Source organism: Lithobates pipiens, unplaced genomic scaffold (assembly GCF_037356315.1).
Source record: "Lithobates pipiens isolate NorthernLeopardFrog02 unplaced genomic scaffold, aLitPip1_a1.2 Scaffold_13, whole genome shotgun sequence".
Classification (NCBI taxonomy): Eukaryota; Metazoa; Chordata; class Amphibia; order Anura; family Ranidae; genus Lithobates; species Lithobates pipiens.
This window is the reverse complement of record NW_027507718.1, coordinates 204241392-204258805: the sequence shown is the minus strand read 5'-3', so window position 1 is coordinate 204258805 and position 17414 is coordinate 204241392. Positions and strand designations below refer to the sequence as shown.

The 17414-nt window shown below is 43.7% G+C and overlaps 1 protein-coding gene across 4 annotated transcripts in view; it reads left to right on the top strand.

The window, feature by feature from the left end:
* CENPC (centromere protein C) overlaps positions 1 to 17414 on the top strand; it is a 522895-nt gene that overhangs the window by 65135 nt on the left and 440346 nt on the right. For 3 of the 4 annotated variants that reach the window (XM_077476132.1, XM_077476131.1, XM_077476130.1), the window contains exons 7-8: positions 9557 to 9727; positions 11365 to 11480. In XM_077476132.1, coding sequence (XP_077332258.1) covers positions 9557 to 9727; positions 11365 to 11480 — 287 coding nt within the window. The remainder of the gene's footprint in view (positions 1 to 9556; positions 9728 to 11364; positions 11481 to 17414) is intronic. The other variant, XM_077476133.1, reaches the window with a different exon arrangement.

Genomic DNA, 17414 nt, shown 5'->3' with positions numbered 1-17414 from the left:
GATCAGGCCCCCCACCCGCGGGAAGGCATGGGCGTACCTGTACATCAGCGTGCGGCGGTCGGCAACTGGTTAATTACTCCATCCCCTTCCTTTCCCTTCTCCCTCCCCCTCCCCACCCTCCATTTACTGTCCTATTATGTATTTTATTAGACTCTTTATTTCAGGGGGCTTCCTACCTTCCTCCTGCTCTATACCTTTATATGGGATAACCCAGCCTCTCCACATTCTTACGAATTCCTTGTAGTTCCCTCTTTTTGTGTATGCTACCTTTTTCCCTCCATACCGTTTTTGTTATTGTATTGATCCATTCTTTTACTGAGGGGGGGGGGGGGGGGGGGTTCTCTGTTTGCCACCTCTGGGCTATTATTTTCCTGGCCTCGAAGAGGCATCTTATCACTACTTTGGTTACATTTGTTGTACCACATATTTCCTCCCCAGCCCCAGAATACACAGCCTTGGGTCCATTTCTAACTTGATATTATATTTAAGGTATCAAGAACTCCGGTCCAATATTGGAATCATTTCGGACATCTCCAATCCACATGTAGCAGGTTCCCTGTATCCTGACATCTTTGGGCAGTTGGCATCAATTCTCCACCCAAACTGGAATAGTCTCTTAGGGGTGTAATATGCTCCCTGTGTATTAGCATCAGACCTGAGATTTTATGTGCATGAGATGCCGATACCAAGTGCCCCCTCTCTACCATCTATACCATCCTTCATTGCTCTTCTGTAATTTCCCCTAGATCTTCTTCCCATTTTCCCTTACTCTTGAGTTCTTGTCCTTCAATACTTCCACTACATATATATGGGTATATTTCCGATATAAATACCTTTTTTCTTGGACGTGGCCTGCGAGCGCATGGAGTAGGACGCATCTCACAGAGCTCCGCTCGGTTATCCTGCTATCCGCAACATCCTGCACTCTATAGCCGGTAAATACTCGCGCTACTTACCTGACTGCCTTCCCGGTAAGCTAAGCTCTATGTCGCCGTCAAAATCTCAGAAAGCCGCAGCGGTGAAATTGGCACAGTACCGCCATAGAGAATCGGCTGGGCCTGGGGAAGATGGCGACGGGGAGCAGGAGGAGGAGGCGCAGCCTGCTGGAGATACTGCTCTACTCCTGGAGGCCATCACCTTATGCCGCACTTCGCTCACCTCGCAGATTGAGGTGGTTAAGGTGGATATATCTCACCTCCGCCAGGACTTCCACAAGCTCTGTGACCGGGTGAAAGCCGCTGAGAATCGCCTGAGCGCCGTGGAAGATGCGTTACAGCCGCTGCACACCCAGATTGAAGGCATGCAACAGCAGATACAGCAACTGTTCTCCAAACATGATGAAATGGAGAACAGGCTCAGGAGATGCAATTTGAGACTCATTGGCTTGCCTGAGGGTGCTGAAGGGAAGGACCCGGCTGGGTTCTTAGAGCAATTACTTATTGATACTTATGGCAGAGAGTCATTCTCCCCCATGTTGGCGGTTGAGAGAGCCCACCTCATGCCGGCTAGGCCGCCACCCCGGGGGGCCCCACCACGCACGTTTATAGCTAAGATGCTTAATTTTAAGGACAGAGATACAGCACTGAGGCTAACCAGATTGAAGGGTAATATAGAATTTGGCAACGCCAAACTTGCACTTTTCCCTGACTTCTCCTCAGAGGTCCAGCGCCACCGCCACACATTCCTGGAGGCTAAGCGTAGATTGAGGATTCATAACTACAAATATGCCATGATCTTTCCAGCTAGGCTGCGTGTGAAACATGATTGGAAAGTGTCCTTTTTTGATGCAGCAGAGGAAGTGCTTACTTGGCTGGAACATCGCACAGCGGTGGCGAGGAGAGACTGAAGCCGAAGTGAGTATGTGGTTCTCCCCCATTTTTTTACAGTTGGGCTGTGTGACTTGCTGTATATTGGAACTCTGTGCCCAGCCTGATGGCCACTGAACTTTTCCCCCTTTGGAGTTTTTGGATGCGTGGGGGAGGGGAGATGGTAAGGACTGGCATTACATACTGATGTTGTTTGCTGTCTTTTTTGCACGTGCACAACTTCCCCTGCTCACGCCTTATTATATGGTGATTTTACTGCAACATCCTTATAGGTGCAATACGGTTTCCTGTGAATGTTACTACACTCATTGTAGTCCTCTTGGGGTCCGGATGCTCTACCTTCTCATATCTGTGACGGGAGCCGTGAGAATGTGAACGTCCTAACTGACTTGTGTGTTACGCAGAGCAATTTACCCCCGCTTACAACCTGGATCCTGCTTTTTATTGTTAGTGGATGTGGCGGAATTCTCCTTCTCTTACATCATCCGTTCTGTTGGAACCCTATGATCCAAAACAACAATGCTTTACTAATATCAATATAGAAAAAGTGCATTTTGGGACTTTAAACGAGGCCAGCATCAAAGGGACGCCAGCCTCCATCCCTGTCAGTAGTTTATAAAGAGAGGAGAGAGATGGGACTTTGAGTGAAGCACACAGCAGTAAATGGATTGGTCAAGTGACTAAGAAAATTAAATTTATTTATATTTCACAAATCATACATTGTTTGCAAGTATTTTGGGCAACAGGCCTCTAAAAAATACTTGGGGCAACATGCCTCGTACAGTATAAATCACAATTCCAAAAATAAATAAACATGTATTGAGTAGTTTTGAGACCTTAGCTAGTAAATAAATTAACCAAAAATTCAGATTATATAAAAACTTGATATTCCATGATTGCAATAAAAACAAGGTAATAATTCAAGACTCTACGCGTTTCACGGCACTATAGCCGCTCATCAGGAGCAGGGACCATGGAATAGATCTAAAAAAGAAAAAAAAACTTGTTTACAATTCATATTTTTATATTTTATTTCACTTAGGTCCCCTTTGGGGTTTCTTTCAATCATTAAATTTACATCACACCCATTGCACTCACCGACTCTGGAGGTGTTCTTGGCGGTTGCGACCATCCATGCAGGCTACTGTGCTACCTGGGGGCTTCACATTGCGGTCTTTTTTTGGCGATCCTTGATGCCACCCAGATGGTGTGCGGATGCAAATGTAAGTTGGATGCACAGTTTTTTTTTTTTTTTTTTTTTTTTTTTTTTTTTCCCACATGGACCAACACCCATTTTTAGCTTTTTTATTTTTTTTATTTTTTTTATTTCTCCCTTTTATTATTTTTTGCTATTTTTCTTTTTTAGATCTATTCCATGGTCCCTGCTCCTGATGAGCGGCTATAGTGCCGTGAAATGCGTAGAGCCTTGAATTATTACCTTCTTTTTATTGCAATCATGGAATATCAAGTTTTTATATAATCTGAATTTTTGGTTAATTTATTTACTAGCTAAGGTCTCAAAACTACTCAATACATGTTTATTTATTGAATTGTGATTTATACTGTACGAGGCATGTTGCCCCAAGTATTTTTAAGAGGCCTGTTGCCCAAAATACTTGCAAACAATGTATGATTTGTGAAATATAAATAAATTTAATTTTCTTAGTCACTTGACCAATCCATTTACTGCTGTGTGCTTCACTCAGTCCCATCTCTCTCCTCTCCTTATAAAATGCTTTACTAATATTCCTTATTGTACTGCAAGAAACCCGTTTGGGACTGCATGGGTTCTGCCACTACACTCCGTTTCAGAACTTTGTTTTTTTATTGGACCTGGGGTCGGTTGTATTTGTTTGGTTTGGGGTTGATGCCTGCATCAGTTTGGGAGGATGCAGGGAGGGGGGTGGGGGTAGTTATACTAAGGATTCAGACGGTTAAACTGATATGTATGATACAAGAGGCACAGACTGGGTATTATTTTCAATGGTATGGTACACCCAGCTGGGTGACCCCGAGAGTAATGGTAACACTAATGTGGGTGCATTGGGCTTGTAGCACTGGGGTCCTTCCTGATGCGGGTTACTCAAAGTTATTATCTGATGACCTGTTTTTTGCTATGTGTTTGGTATAGGGTATGGCGTCATTGAAGTTTCTAACATGGAACGTGAGGGGGTTGCGCGATAACATTAAACGCGCGGCAGCCTTCACAGTTCTTAAAAGGTGCAGAGTGGACGTGGTAGTACTGGTCGAAACCCACGTGGAGGGGAGGCTTCAGATGGTGCTACGACGCCCGTGGGTGGGTTGGGGATATCATTCAACCTACACTTACACTCAAGGGGAGTGTAGGTGTTGATAGCCAAAACGGTTCCTTTTGAACTGGGGGAAATTGAGACTGACCCACTTGGTCGCTACGTCTTTCTACATGCAAAGTTTTATGGTGAGCCCATGCTTGTGCTAGCCTGTTATGTGCCTCCTCCATTCTGCACCTCAATTCTCTCAGCGGGTTTCTCCTTTATGTCAAGATATGCCACAACACCAGCTGTGTGGTTGAGGGACTTTAATGCTACTATGAATAGTTCCCTGGATAGATTGCATTCCTCCCATGTTAGGCCTACTCCGTCTGGAGGTAGTACATTATCTAAATTAATGACTTCCTTCCGGCTGGTGGACACGTGGTGGCACAAGTTCCCTTCAGCTCGTGCCTTCTCATGTTTCTCCTCCTCTCATGATACTCTGTCCAGGATAGATTATATTTTTGTCTCCCAGATTCTTACCCCGAGACTACTTGATGTATCCTTTGGCCCTCGAACTTTATCGGACCACAGTCCCTATCAGATCACTCTGTGTACCACAGCGTAGACCTCTGCGGGCGTGGTGCTTGAATCCCTTCTGGCTCACTCTCTTGCCTGAAGACGATGAGATTGGGTTGGAGTGGGATGCATTTTTTGCTGATAACGATCACTCAACTAATCCCTCAGCTGTCTGGGTGGCCTTCAAGCTCCACGCACGTGCTACCCTAATCTCCCGTATAAACAAGATTAAGGACAGGGCTATAGAAAGCTTGGAGGTGGAAGTGGGGAGGGTAACTGAGGCAGAGCACAATCTTATGCAGGATCCTTCGCCCGCTAATGCAGCACATCTTAGGCTTCAAACTAGAGTGAAGAAACCATACAATACGAAAAGGCTAAACAGAAAAAAAAAATTCTTCGGCAATCGTTTTTTGAACATGGGGAGAAGGCAGGCAAACTACTATCGTACCTGTCCCGTGGGAAGGTTAGATCCCCCGTAGTAATCTCCTTGCATGGCCTGGGTGGCACTCTGTTACAGCGGAACAAGCCTCTATTTTAGAGGCACCGCTGACGGTGGATGAAATTACAACGGCCATTGCGGCCTTTGCACGCTCCAAGGCTCCGGGCTCGGACTGTTTGCCAATAGAATTTTACGCCCAAACTTCTGAGTTACCTGCATCTATGAGAGAAGCCACTATAGTACTGATACCCAAACCGGGAAAGGATCCACTACTCCCGGAATCTTATCGTCCGATATCGTTGCTACAAGTAGACATTAAGATATTGGCAAAAGTCCTCGCCCTGCGCCTTAATCGGGTTATATTTTCACTTATACACCCTGACCAAGCGGGCTTTATGCCGGGACGCAACACGTCCTTTAATTTTAGCAGGCTCTTTATTAATCTACAGGCGGTACATGAAGAAGTGGGTACGCGAGTAGTTGTGTCTCTTGACACAGCGAAAGCATTTGATTCCGTAGAATGGCCCTATTTGTGGAAGTGTCTACAGTGTTACGGGTTCGGTCCAAATTTTCTTAAATGGGTACAGCTCCTTTATCATGCTCCGAGGGCTAGAGTGGTGGCAAATGGTTGGCCGTCTTCGATCTTTAGCCTGGATAGAGGCACGAGGCAGGGCTGCCCGCTATCCCCGCTTTTATACGCCCTAGCGGCAGAGCCTTTAGCAGTAGCTGTTAGAGCAGACCCAGAGATTAGGGGACTGAAGGTGGGACATGTTATAGAGAAGATCAGCCTCTATGCCGATGATGCGTTACTATACCTCGCTGACTCAGACTCCTCACTGTCCATTGTATATCATTTTCATCCACCTAATGAAATGATGGCCAAAGCCAAATTCCTTCAATACCCGCCAGATATACCCCCACTCCACTGCCTTTTGTATGTTACTTTATGTGACTATTTCTGTAATAAATACTTTACTGTATTTACATTTGTCAATTTTATTGGCCAATTGTGTGCACCCCTCATTTAAAGTCCCAAGGGTGACATCCATGTTTCTTACCCCACAAAAAGAAACCTGACTCTCCCTACTTGTACGGTCTACTCAGCATAAGGGCTCTGTCCATTCTCCCAGACATCAACCTCAAAACCAAGGCTTTAACACTCGCTTTCATTGAAAGCTCAGAAAACCTCTTCACAATGCAGGTATGCCCCAACTTATTGGAGTGGGGAACATCTGCTTGATATTTGTTCCAGTATGCATCTGAACCATCCCAGACCTCTGGGTCCAGTCTTTTTTATTTCAGCGAGGTACAAATTAGATCTTCCATTGTAGAGAAGACAAGACCACAGATAAACAGGTGCAACTTATGTAGGAGGATTTATTTATTTTCTGCATATCACCGGGGGCTAGTCATTTCACTGTGTATATGGAAGGGTTTACAACCACTTTAATAACCATCTTGCACAAAGGTCTCAACTTTTTAAATAATGGGCCAGTTTACTGTTCTTCAGCTTTTGGTGAGGCCAGCCTGTAGCTAGAAAATGTTGTGATGTCAGTGATGATAAACAGTGCCCCATCACGGGTTTTAGCAGGTGGCATAAGGGCCACTGTTTGAAGTCCACTGCTGAAGAAGAATGCTTTTAAGGTATTACCGTTTTGCTGTGTGACAGCAACACTTTTAATTTGTAGTACTACTATTTATGCTCTTCTCTGCACCCTAAGTATTGTCAAGAGTGCTTGCCCTGCCTCTTCTACAGACCCAGGGCATTTATATCACGGGTACCTGGACAATGTGCTGCTGAAGGACTTCTGAGCCACAACTTTGCCAATGTTCGGCAAATGATTATTCCTTTCAGCTTGATAATTAACTTTCCAAAGTCCGTCTTGTCTGTTGTGTGAGTCTCCCTCACACCATCTGGTTTACTAGGGACTAATCTTGGACACCGTACAAGTCAGAAGTTTATTTTTTCAGGAAAAAGTTGCTTCCCTAAGGTCCCATGCAGATCCAAATCGCACCTCTCATTTTACTTCTGCATGAGAGTTTTGGGTTTAAAGCTACCCTTTGAGGCAGCTCCCTTTGCCCAGTTTCACTTCAGACCTCTTTAAGCTAACATCTTCACTAGGTAAAGGAGGCAAATCCAATTCCAGGGTTGTCCAGTGCTTTTGTCTAGCTGGACAAAAACTGCCACGGCATGGTGTTTTTTTCTCCCTTCCCTGTCAGTGCTCATTCCACCAGGTCTGTTGGTGTCTCTTTGGGCTTTTTAGCATCTGTATCTCAGCTTTGCAAGGCCGCCAACTGTAGTCATCATCGTTCTATCAGTTTGATGCTCAGGCCTCAGCCGATGCAAGCTTTGGCCACAAGGGGCTTCATGCTGTCATGAGTTGTTGTTGTTTTTTTTTTTTTTTTTTAAACCCTTGTATTGTGTGGGTCTCTTGGCAGTTCTCTTTGCTGTGTTACCCACTCCTCAGTTTATTGCTTGGAGATAGTCCTATTTTAACTTGTCAATTCCTTATTTTGGAGCAGAATACAGGAAACAAGCCCCTCTGTCCTTTTTGACCACTTTATTTGCTGGCTAAAAAATTGGAGTCTCCTGTAGTGGACTGGGTTATGAGTGCACTCTAGGGACAACCCTACCAAGTTTTTGTCGGTGTCACTTGAAGGTAGCCTGCATATAACGCATGGACTATGAACACATGTCCTGTGCTATAGCCCAAGATAAGGAATTTAGTTAGGTCACAATTTATTTTTGTTCACTTGAGGAAAGATTATAATGGTTCTAATGGAATGTCCTATGTGACCATTTTAGGTAGAAAGACTGCTTAGTGTCAAATTGCTGAGAGCTGATATTTTAGCCTTATGTTCACTCCAGCAGCAGATTTCACTTGCTGGCTCTTGGTATCCTTGAGTCTCCAATGGTCAGTGTGTTTCCATGACAGGGATATCCTCATAGTGAAATTAAACCCCCATTTATCTGTTTATGCTACATTTATGGATAATCCATTGAGGAAGGTTTTTTTTTTTTGGGCTTTATATTGATCACTGAAGTGGGAATTTTGGTATGATTATATTCAGGGCCATCTTTAATATTAATTGGACCCTGGGCAAATCTGGTTTTGGTGCCTCCTCATGCTATTTTACCCCCCCCCCCCATCATTACACAGGACTCCCTCCCCCATACTACCCAAATAACTAAGACCCCCATTCAACCCCCATAATTAACCCATGCAGAGATGGATAGAAAGGAGAAAACATTCCCTTGAAATATAAGGGATTGGGGCCCTACAACAATGAATGGGCCCTGGGCAGATGTCCCATTTGCCCTATGTTAACCACTTGCAGACCGGACCATTTTGCTGGTCAAAGACCAGACCACTTTTTGTGATTCGGCACTGCGTCGCTTTAACTGACAATTGCGCGGTCATGCGACGTGGCTCCCAAACAAAATTGACGTCCTTTTTTTCCCACAAATAGAGCTTTCTTTTGGTGGTATTTGATCACCCCTGCGGTTTTTATTTTTTGCGCTATAAACAAAAATAGAGCGACAATTTTGAAAAAAACGCATTATTTTTTACTTTTTGTTATAATAAATATCCCCCAAAAATATATAAAAAAAACTTTTTTCCCTCAGTTTAGGCCGATACGTATTCTTCTACATATTTTTGATTAAAAAAAAATCGCAATAAGCGATTATTGATTGGTTTGCACAAAAGTTATAGCGTTTACAAAATAGGGATAGTTTTATAGCATTTTTATTAATAATTGTTTTTTTTTTTTTTTACTAGTAATAGCGGCGATCAGCGATTTTTATTGTGACTGCGACATTGTGGGGGACCCATCGGACATTTTTGACACATTTTTGGGACCATTGTTATTTATTCAGTAATCACTGCTATATAAATGCAGTGATTCCTGTGTAAATGACACTGGCAGTGAAAGGGTTAACCAGTGGGTGGCAGTGTAGGGGTTAAGTGTTCCTAGGGGTGTGTTACTAACTGTGGGGGGGTTGGGCTTTCATTTAGTGAACACTGATCTCTGCTCCAATCACATGGAGCAGAGATCAGCGTCACTAGTTGCTAGGCAGAATGGAGAAATGTTTACACAGCATTTCCTCCATTCGGCCGCTCCGTGAGACGATCGCGGGGATGCCCGCGGCGATCAAGTCCGCGGGGCCCGCGACCGGACTCGCGGGGGTCCCGACCAGCGCAGGGCGGCATTGAATATTGGACGTACCTGTACGCCAATATGCCTGCCCGTGCCGTTCTGTCGACGTACATCGTCGTGCGCTGGTCGGGAAGTGGTTAAAGATGGCTCTGAGTATATTGCTTCTAGACTTCATTTATATGACGATGGTATGTGTTTTCAGCTCACTAGGAGCTGTGGAATTGTGAGTATATCTTTATGTAATGGTGTTGAAAATATATGTATAGTGTTGAAAATATATCTAAAACATTTGCATGAAAAATGTCTTTATTTAAATACAGGTTGTGTTTCAGTGATGCTGTAGTTAAAGACAAAGAGAGCTTTGCAAGTGTCTTTGCCAGCAGATATGAAAGAGGTCCAGCAGAAGATGTTCAAACAATGCAGATGCATGAATCTGTGAGTTATGCTGGCAACAAGTCTGATCCAAGATCTGCACTATATGTGGCCAAAGTGTATGTATTGTCTTGTCAGTTCATTTGAATATTCTTATTTACTAGTAAATGTAATTTTCTGAAATAACAGATGATGAATTACTGTGGGAGTTTTAATAAGTATGGTGTTGAAGGATTAGGTGTGACAGGCTGCGCCATCATGCATAATATCCGACCATAATATCAAGTAATGCTATTCACTTAAGCAACCTATTCTCCCTACAGCTTCTGCTTTCAAAAGGAGTAGTGAGGCAAACTTGTATACTGCCAAAGCTAAAGTAAACCTGTCACATCCTTAAAGTGGTTGTAAACCCTTACAAACCACTTTGACCTACAGGTAAGCCTAGATTACGGCTTACCTGTAGGTCCAAGAAATATCTCCTAAACCTACACGGTTTAGGAGATATTTGCCAAAAGACAGGCACCGCTGTCTACAGCGCATGCGCCATAGACAGCGGCGCGCAGGCGCACTGAGGTGCCCTGAGTGGCGGCTCCCGTGCGCATGCGTGGGAGTGCCGTCATCGCAGCTCCGTAGAATGACCACGCCGGAGCAGCAAGACCCACCAAGAAGATGGAGGCTTCGTACACAAGGGGACAGAGGTGAGTTCGCTGGCTCCTGTGTCAGGTAAGTGACACATAATGGACTACTATGCGATGCATAGTAGTCCATTATGCTTTACGTTTGCAGGGAATCAAAGAGGAAGTAAACCCATCGGGGTTTACTTCCTCTTTAAGCCTCTACATGCAATGACAATATCCGAGGAATGATTCTGTTTTTTTTTTCAAAAATGAAGAGGTTACGAAAATTCTCGTAAGACAGAATACAACTTCGAAAGTGATGTAATATCATGTATTGTAATGTATTCTGTAGTTTCCGAGCATGCATGGTCTTTTCCGTTTTATTTATTTTTTACGAATACTGTTCTGATTAAATGAATATCCTACAATAAAAACTTTTGTGTTTTGTCCCTTCAGGTAATTTATTTCCCACTGTCGTGATCGGTTTTCAAAAGCTGTGCTATCGCACAAAAGCAGTATTTTTCATCCAATTTTCTGTTCGTAGGCATTAGGAGATTCATATATAGGCTTTTGATAACTTCTGGAATTTTACAAAGCTGTTTGTAAATCCCGTTCTGTCCTTTTAAAGTGATAGGATGCTTTTTTGATCAGCTTTTTTTGTCTTGGAGCTTGGGAAGGAGGCAAAAACCAAGCTTTAATTTTACTTCTATTATTTCTTTGGTCTGTTGCTCTTTATTGATCATATTGACGTATTTTTCCTGGACGTAACCTTTGCTTGTGCATGTTTTTTTTTTTATTGTGCCTGTCTGAGGTGCTTACATTTGCATCACGTTTACTGTAAATTATTAGTGCACTTATTTGTTTATATTTTTGACAGTGTGGATTAGAAATAGCTGAAAGTCAGTCATTTGCGTTTCCCTCTCAGGGGGTAATGATGAAATGGGAAGACAACATATAAACAGATTAAATGTTATCTTTAACATTCTGTGGCATGCTTTAAAATAATACAAGGGCAGTATCTATATTTTCAACCTTTTGTTCAGATATCATTTGCTCTGATACTAACTTGCAAGAAATACTGAAATGTTATTGAATGCTGACAAGAGCTAAACTATGTTTGTTTGTTTTTTTTCCCCCAGGGGCGATGATGAATTTGTAATAGAAGATGAAGATAGTATTAATATGTGTTTCTCCTTCGTAAATAAAATGTCATCACTTGAAGACTCTAAAGAGGAAAGATCAGCAGCATCCAGCAGTGAGTAACAGATAAAATTGCTGCCAAGTTGGGGGGAAGTTGTCATCAGCATAAAATACGCATACTTGTTCCATATGGTCCTAGGGTTCTGCCCAGCTTAAATTGTGCTATGTCTGTTTTTCATGGCATTTCTTCTATGCATGTAAATTGTGTTTCTCTTATGTTCTTTATAAGACACAGATTGATCTTTACTGTTCTATTAACACCTGCATGAGTAGGGCATCAGGTTAAAAAAATAAAAATAAAAAATCAGTCATTTGCTGCTGCAACAACCAACTCAGTTTTAGGCTGGGTTCACACTGCTGCGGTGATGAGATCGGATGTGATTCGCACCGCACTGCAGTGCAAATCACATCCGATCTCTGTGCGATGCGAGTGCAGCCATGCAGATAGTATGGCTGAATTCGCATTGCATCCGGCCCAAACTCACACAGGACCCTTTTTTTGGTCCGCAGCAGAATTGGATCGCATGGGTATTCACACCATGCGATCCGATTCCTGTCCGAGTTTGCAGATCGCACTGCGATATGCAAACTGATCTGGGGGTGTCATTAACGTTTCACTGACACTCCCAGCAGTTCGCATAGGGCAGTGTGAACTGCCGCCAGGAGGCATGCAATGTGGGAACCCGCAGCGTTCCCGCATCGCTGCAGTGTGAACCCAGCCTTATACCTATCACATGGGACCTTTATTTTCTACTGCTCGATAGTTCCTTTTTTTTCCCCCCTTTAGCTGGATTTTTTTGTTCTACATGCAAGTTGCTGTGTGACAGACTGGACATATAAATCTTGGTTGTCCCCCATTTCCATTGGTGTCCTCTGCAACAGTTGTGCATCTGCAGGGAGGCCCGCAAGGGTATTGACCCTTTTTGTTGTGCATATGATTGATCTGACTGTTTCTGATAAGTCACTGTTTTACATCTGGGACTGCAGCCCTCCAACCACGGTCGGAGGCGATCTGCCTTTCCCCTGAGGGGTTTCCTTGGTCGTTTTCCCCCTCTGTATGGGAAGATGTGAAGATGCTACATGCTTAGAGTTTACTTTATGGGACTACATGTCTCAGTATGCTTCCGACTGTGAAGGCCCCTCGGCAGGTTGGAGCGCATTGGCTACCCCAGGAGATTCTTTGCCCCGCCAGATCATCTGCACTGCCTCCCTCCACATGTTGACAAGTTTTGTCTTTCCCAGCCCTACTTGTGATAACAGCTGCAGCTCATGTGTGCAGTGGCTGCCATGTTTGCTTTGGGTTCCTGGAATTTTCAATAATTTTTTCCTGCCTACTGTCACGTGAAAGCCTGGAAGCTGGCAAGTGAGGTGGTCCTTTTTAAGCTTGGAGTGTGACAGCAGCATCTTCAGCTAGCAGCTTTGGATCTCTCAAGCCACACAAGTTGTTTTTGCCTGGAATATGTTGGTGCATGCAGTCTTTTTCACAACTGAGACCAGACTCTCTCACTGTGATGACCTACTTGGGCATTGATTGCATGGGAACTATGCTGGACGCTAGGCAGGCCGGTTGCCGGATGACTAAGTGCTTTGTGGACAGGGTTTCCCTCATTCCCTGTGAGAGTTGTGGGCTATATTTGATGTCTGCACTAGTGAATCTCTCTGCCCTACCAGGAAATCATCCTTTGGATAGTAGAGCCGCACAATTAATTGTTAAAAGATTGCAATCTCGATTCACCCCCCTGACGATCTATATTGCAGTGTTTCCCGATTCTTTCATGTAACAAGTATAGAGAGTTCTCTGCTCACTGCAAAACCGGGCAGTCTGCCAAGTGTTTAACAACATTGTAACTCTTTGGCTTAGATCAAAGGGATGAAACTTCTGTGTGAATATGCAGGAAGTTTAACCACTTAGTCTAAACCGTTTTCTGATAATTGTTTCTTAAGCCCCGTACACATGATCCGAAAATCGTACGAACAATGCCGCATTTGAATCGATCGTACGGTAATCGAATCGTTGGTACAGAGCTTTTTAAGACAGTTTTATCTGATTATTATTAGAGGTCGACCGATATGGGTTTTTCTCTGGCCGATGCCGATATTTAGAAATCATGGCGGCCGATAGCCGATATATGATGCCGATTTTTTTGGGCCGATGTTAGGCCGATTTTATTTTATTTATTTATTTTTAATCCCCCTTGATCTAACACACCTTTCCCACTGGGGCGTTTTTTAAGGCGCTTTTGGGCTAAAAATAGCGCCTGTAAAGTGCCTGCAAAATGGCTCCCCTGCAGTCTGTGTGAAAGACAGAGTGCTTTCACACTGAGGCGATGCGCTGGCAGGATCTTAAAAAAAAAGTCCTGCAAGCAGCACGTTTGGAGTGGTGTATACTGCTCCTCCACCACTCCTGCCCATTGATATGAATGGGCACCACTGCCGAAGCGCATGCAATGCGATTTGGCAGCGGTGCTTCACGTGCGCATTTAACCTCTTCCTTGGCCGCTAGCTGGGTTATATGTGCCCCACTAGCAGCCAAATAGCACCGCTAAAATGATGGTAAAGAGCCGCTAAAACTTGCGTTTTACCATCAACGCCTGCCCGCTCCAGTGTGAAAGCAGTCTTCATAAGTGATACAGAAAATTTCTTACACTTAAAGCGGAGGTCCAACCTAAAATGGACCTTCCGCTCATCGGATTCCTCCCCCCCTCCGGCGCCACAATTGGCACCTTTCAGGGGGGAGGGGGGAGGGGGGTGCAGTTACCTGGATAATCCAGGTAACTGCACCCACTTCCGGGCTAGCTCTCTGCGGAAAGGGGCGTACATTACGCCCCTTTCCGCAAGTGCCCGCCCCCTTCCGCAAGTGCCCTGCTGCCTGCTGGGAAACACACAGATCCCAGAGGCAGCGGGGACCGTCCTCATTGCGCAGCGCGGCTCGCGCATGCGCAGTAGGGAACCGGGAAATTAAGCCGAAAGGCTCCATTTCCTGATTCCCATACCCAAGATGGCGGCGGCGGCAGCACTCGAGTGTCGATCTAGAGATCGGCTTCGGGTGCCGACATCGCGGGCGCGCTGGACAGGTAAGTGTCACTATTTTAAAAGTCAGCAGCTGCAGTATTTTTGTAGCTGCTGACTTTAAAAAAAAAAAAACAAAAAAAAAAAAACGCGGAGTCCCGGCGGACTCCCGCTTTAAACATTTATTAAACAAAACAAACCTCCAATCAGTTTACTTGTATGTATGATCTAGATAAAAAAAAAAAAAAACCTATATATTAAATAAAAACAGGTAGTCAAAACTTTTGGACAAAAAAAAAAATAAAAAAAAATGGGATAACTTTACTGTTTTTATTTTATTTTTAAATAGTGTATTTTTTTCCCAAAAAAGTGCATTTGAAAGACCTCTGTGCAAATGCCGTGTGACATAAAATATTGCAACAACCGCTATTTTATTCCCTAGGATCTCTGCTAAAAAAATATATATAATTTTTGGGGGGTCTAAGTGATTTTCTGGCAGAAAATACAGGATTTTTACTTGTAAGCAACAAGTGTCAGAAAAGATTTAGTCTTTAAATGGTTAAACTGAGAACTTCTACACTGAGATGACTTCATTCATTCAGAAGTGTAAACATTGTATCTTTCTGTTCTTTTCTTGGCAGCCTGCCCAGAGAGGAGGAAAGTGTTGCTATGACGACTCAGGCAACTCACACTGACTTCTTACAGAAGTCATTTCAAAGTCCTGCTGTAGAATCGGCTTTTTATCAACACAATCGGCCGATGCCGATTATTTAAAAAACGGCAAATATCGGCCGATATATCGGTCGACCTCTAATTATTATTCTATCGGACATGCACATCCATTTTTTACCTATGATGCTAGATCGTACGACTTTCGTTTAAGCAGTACAGTTGTCATTCAAAAATGCAATACAAATGCATTACCAACACATGACATAACTTTCACATTTTTATTCTGTTGTAGGAGAATTTTCGACTTTAGTAAACTCATCAGATTTGATGTAAGATTAGCATGCAAAAAAAGAAAAAACGATAATTCGCCCGATAATCAGATCGTGTGTATGGGGCATTACAGTTAACCTCCCTGGCGGTATGATTCAGTCTGGAATTAGGTGATGAAAGCGGTACAATTATTTTGCATGGAAATCTGGCGTTTTATTTTGTAGTCCTGTAATTCTTAGGAATAACGCTCTTAAATCTCTTCAAACCAGAGTCTAGTAGACATCCCGAGTATGATAAAGTTTATAATATAATAAAGAATAATAAAAATTATTCAATAATGTAATCAAATCCTAAAACACTGAAAAAGGGACACTTTTTTGTTGCTATGGACAATCTCCAAATTCCAGGCAGAAAAACAGTATTTATAATATAAAAGTGCATGCAGGGCATTGCACAGACCACTAGGGACAAAGGGGGGGTGTATTTTTTAATACAGTACTGTAATCTGTAAGACTACAGTGCTGTGTGTGTTTTAACTTTTTTTTGAATTTGCCGCCGTTCTCCGCTCCCGTGCGCCGTAACGTCGCAGGGAACGGAGCTCGGCGGCATTTGGCACTGTGAATCGAGCGGAGGACAGCTCGATCACACAGCGCGGGGGACATCGCTGGATCCAGGGGACAAGGTAAGTAACTCTCCCTGTGTCCTCCCTGCATCCAGCGATGCGATCCCGGGTCTGGCTCGGGGTTACCGTTCCTGCTAGTAAATTCCTAACCCGAGCCAGACTCGGGATTACCGCTAGGGAGGCTATAATCTGATTTTTTTTTTTTTTGCTAGAAAATCACTTGGAACCCTCAAACAATATAATATATTTTAGCAGGGGCCCTAGGGAATAAAATGGCGATTGTTGCAATATTTTATGTCACACTGTATTTGCACAGTGGTCTTTTCAAACACAATTTTTTGTGAAAAATACACTTCAATGAATAAAGAAAAAACGAAACAGTAAAGTTAGCCCAATTATTTTGTTTAATGTGAAAGATGTTACGCTGTGAGAATCGTGAGAGAATTGCGATCTATCTTCTAAGTAAAAAAAATAGCGATTCTCATTTTAGCCAGAATCGTGCAGCTCTAATGGATAGAGGGCCCTACTGCATATTTAGGCTCTTTGCATGAAGCTTCAGGACCTCCAGGATCTGTATTAGCCCTTGACTACTTTAAAACCACCATGGACAGCTTTGTTTTAAGTAGCGAGAGAGCTTTATTGCAGAACTCCTCCAAGAAATGTCCTCCTTTTTTCCATCCCCACCTGAGGTTTCTGATGAGGCTGCTAAGCCTGATCTTCACCATTCAGTAATGGCAGATATGGTACTGCACCCTTCTGGTAGCAAGAATGATGTGCCGTCGCTCAAGTAAGCACAAGAAAAGGAGCTTATTTCAGCTTTATCAAAGAAGTGACAGAAACACTTCAAATTAGACCAAGGCCTCTTTTAAGGGCTCTGCAGTGCTGATTGGCACTGCAGTTGCAAACAGTTCACTAAGGCCTTTCCTAACAATTATTTCTTTGACTATGTGCAAAGATCACTCACCCCAGTTGATCTCACCTGCTGTCTTTGGTCTCCCATGCCGGCATCTTCACTATGGGCACCCGGCTGTGACAGCTTGTGAATTCACAGCAGGGTGCCCACTGTGCGCTTTGTGAGTGGTGGATGCAGTCTTCTTGGAAGACAGAAGACTGCAGGGGGGGTGGGTTGGAGGAGAACTCCCATTTCCGAGTGCTGTGGCCCTAAGAACGGAAGTGGAAAGCCGATACCTTTCAAAATTGGGTACCTGCTCCCCCACTCCTCAAAAGTGCAATTTGTTCAAGAGGAGCAGGGGATGTGTCCTTAAAACGGAACCTCGCCTTTTGGGTGGCACACCGTATTAAACAACGGTCCTCTCCGCCAGTTGTAAATTCTCAGAATTCCAGGTTTGATAATGCCATTATCATTCTGTTGTGGAATCCTCTTCTTTCATAGACCAATTGATTAGGCAAGCCGAA